General features: G+C 38.5%; 1 protein-coding gene and 1 long non-coding RNA gene across 2 annotated transcripts in view; one reads left to right on the plus strand and one right to left on the minus strand.

Moving 5' to 3' along the window:
- Positions 1–2493, plus strand: part of ANO4 (anoctamin 4) — a 207776-nt gene that overhangs the window by 118728 nt on the left and 86555 nt on the right. The window contains exon 10 of the mRNA XM_019545137.1: positions 305–426. Coding sequence (XP_019400682.1) covers positions 305–426 — 122 coding nt within the window. The remainder of the gene's footprint in view (positions 1–304; positions 427–2493) is intronic.
- LOC109316796 overlaps positions 893–2493 on the minus strand; it is an 18272-nt gene continuing 16671 nt past the window's right edge. The window contains exon 3 of the long non-coding RNA XR_002102922.1: positions 893–903. This is a non-coding gene — a long non-coding RNA (uncharacterized LOC109316796). The remainder of the gene's footprint in view (positions 904–2493) is intronic.

Here is a 2493-nt window from a genome sequence, read left to right on the forward strand (position 1 = left end):
TCACAAGCAGTTTCCGTTCTTACGAATCATCATTTCTTGACCAAAGTAGTTTGTTGAAGTAGTCTCATTGAGATCTGTCTACCACCTTCAGGTTCAGGACCGCTGATATGAGCAATGCCGGTTACGAAGTGAACGAATTCAACAACGCTATAGGAAAGAGTCTCTTTAACCTTAGATTTCATGGGAGCTGTTCAGTCCATACATTACTAGTTTAAAAAGAGTTCTTGGTAACTATTGTTTGTTTGTTTTGTTTGTTTGTTTTTTCTTTTCTTTTTTCTAATCAATGTTTACACTTGTATTTTAGGGAAGTTACAGAAGTAAAAATTCCATAAGAACCCATGGAGCAGAAAACCACAGACATCTGCTTTATGAGTGCTGGGCCTCCTGGGGTGTGTGGTATAAATACCAGCCATTGGATCTTGTACGGTAAAACTTTTTGTTTTTAAAATACCTCTTTGTTTGCCTGGATCAAGGGGGCAAGAGGAGGTCATGGGAAAGCCAAACAAAAATATGGAAGGACACAGCTGATGTCTCTGACATAGGTGCAGGCCTCCTGTCAGTTGGTGATTAGCGACGTTAGCCCACTGTACAGCAGAATTGGAGTTTAGGGCTATAATTGCCCCTACCTATTGTCAGACTTGTACCAGAAGGTACAAAGGAGCAAAATACTTGAAATGTCTCTTGCAGAGTTTCCTGCCAACTATTAAAAGCTCTGCTGAAAGAGATTTTAGAAGAGTGCAAAAGGAAGAAGACAATGATTCCTTGGTGTTACTGTCCCTCCTTTTCTAGTTGTCCCTCTTTCTGGGTCAGTTCTGAGGAAAGGATCCCCCAGATCTCTGGAGACTGAAGATGTGAACAGAGGGCTAAGAGTTGTGCTGGGTCCTTCTTCACCTCACAGCATGGCTTCAATAAGAGTCCTGATGCTATTGGCGAGATTGTCCTTTAAGTGTCCATCAGCAATCATAGAATTTGTTGGGATAAATTAATGCAGCTGTACAAACTCCCCACTGCAGGAGACATACAGCCCCTTGACTGCACGTATAAAACTGCCAAATATTTTTTGCCAGAGCAGAGTAGCTTCCTTGGGGGCACTAACAAAGATGGGACAATGACATGGAGTGATTGTTCTCTTGTTCCATGCTGATAATAATGGAAGGTCAATTCAGAGTTCATTCCTTCCATGCACATGTAAGTAAAATTAGTTTAAATTGGCTCACAAATAAAACTGGAAAGCCAAAGCTCATCTCAAAAGTTCTAAGAAGCATTTCTGACAGTTTTCAAATGGATACACAGTCTGGAAGAGAACATTTATACTTTCTTTGTGCCCATACAAAGACAGATCCTTCATTTCTGACACTGACAGTATTCTCAGTGGGCCTTAGTGAAAGTCTTCCTTTATGAAGAGCACAGGATGAGGTTACAGAGTCTATAAATAAAATCTTTATTTAAGAAGTTACAGAATATGTAGGTATGCACACTGATAGACTGCCAAGGGCGGCTAATTTATTCCATTTATTTATTTGTCCTTTTCAAGGCAGTGATAGGATCCTATTCCTTGTATTGATTTTTAAAACCATTTCTAAATAGAAAGATTTGTAAATGATTCCCAGGAGACTCAGGGTGATGTTCTTTAAAGCTACATAAAGCTCATTAATTTCTTAAAGCAGAAGATTCATGTTTTTTTAGGAAACAATGTGCACAGAGGAATACCATAAAAGGGCTTTACTCAAGTCAGTTTTAAAAAAAATGTGCCTGAAACCAAAATAAAGCAGAGCACTATTCTTGTTTTAGTTCATGTGTTAACTGGGATTAATCTTTCTGAGTCTTTTGGACTTGTCTACAACAGGGAAATTTATTTATTTTTATTATACTTAGGCTATCACTAGTTTATTGGTGGAATCATCATTGCTTTGGATCAGTCTTTATTTTTGTATTTTTTTAAAAAACCACTTAGTACAAGAAAAAACAGTAGTGTCCCAATATAGGTTGTTTCTCTCTTTCCCAAAAATCTAGTTATTATTTCTAGAGTACTGTTCAAGTTGAGACTATCAGTCTCTGGCAGCAGTTTGCATTTGTGGTGGTGCTATTGAGCCAATATTGTGAAAGTGTCATTAACTAGGAATCTCCCTGCTGAGCTGCTGAATTCAAATACATATTGCAGCACCTCCAAAGTTTGAGGAAGGTTGGATCCAGCAGTTTCCTTTAATATGTGTGTGTGTGTGTGTGTGTGTGTGTAAATGGCTCATTAGATATCGAAATGGCCATTTATCTATGCAGATGTGGAAAAAAAGCAGACCAAGATAGGCACATAATTACATCTAGACCTTAGCACAGGGTTCGTTTTGTAAACTGGGCGTAATATATGGAGTCATTAACTCATTAGGCTCCTCTTCCTAGCAGAGATGCTCAACGTTTTTTCAAAGGTTATTTTGAAAGTTTCATAGTTTCATAGTTTTTAGGGTCGGAAGGGACCTGAGCAGATCATCTAGTCCG

This window comes from Crocodylus porosus, unplaced genomic scaffold (assembly GCF_001723895.1).
Source record: "Crocodylus porosus isolate Cpor-Errol unplaced genomic scaffold, CroPor_comp1, whole genome shotgun sequence".
Lineage (NCBI taxonomy): Eukaryota > Metazoa > Chordata > Crocodylia > Crocodylidae > Crocodylus > Crocodylus porosus.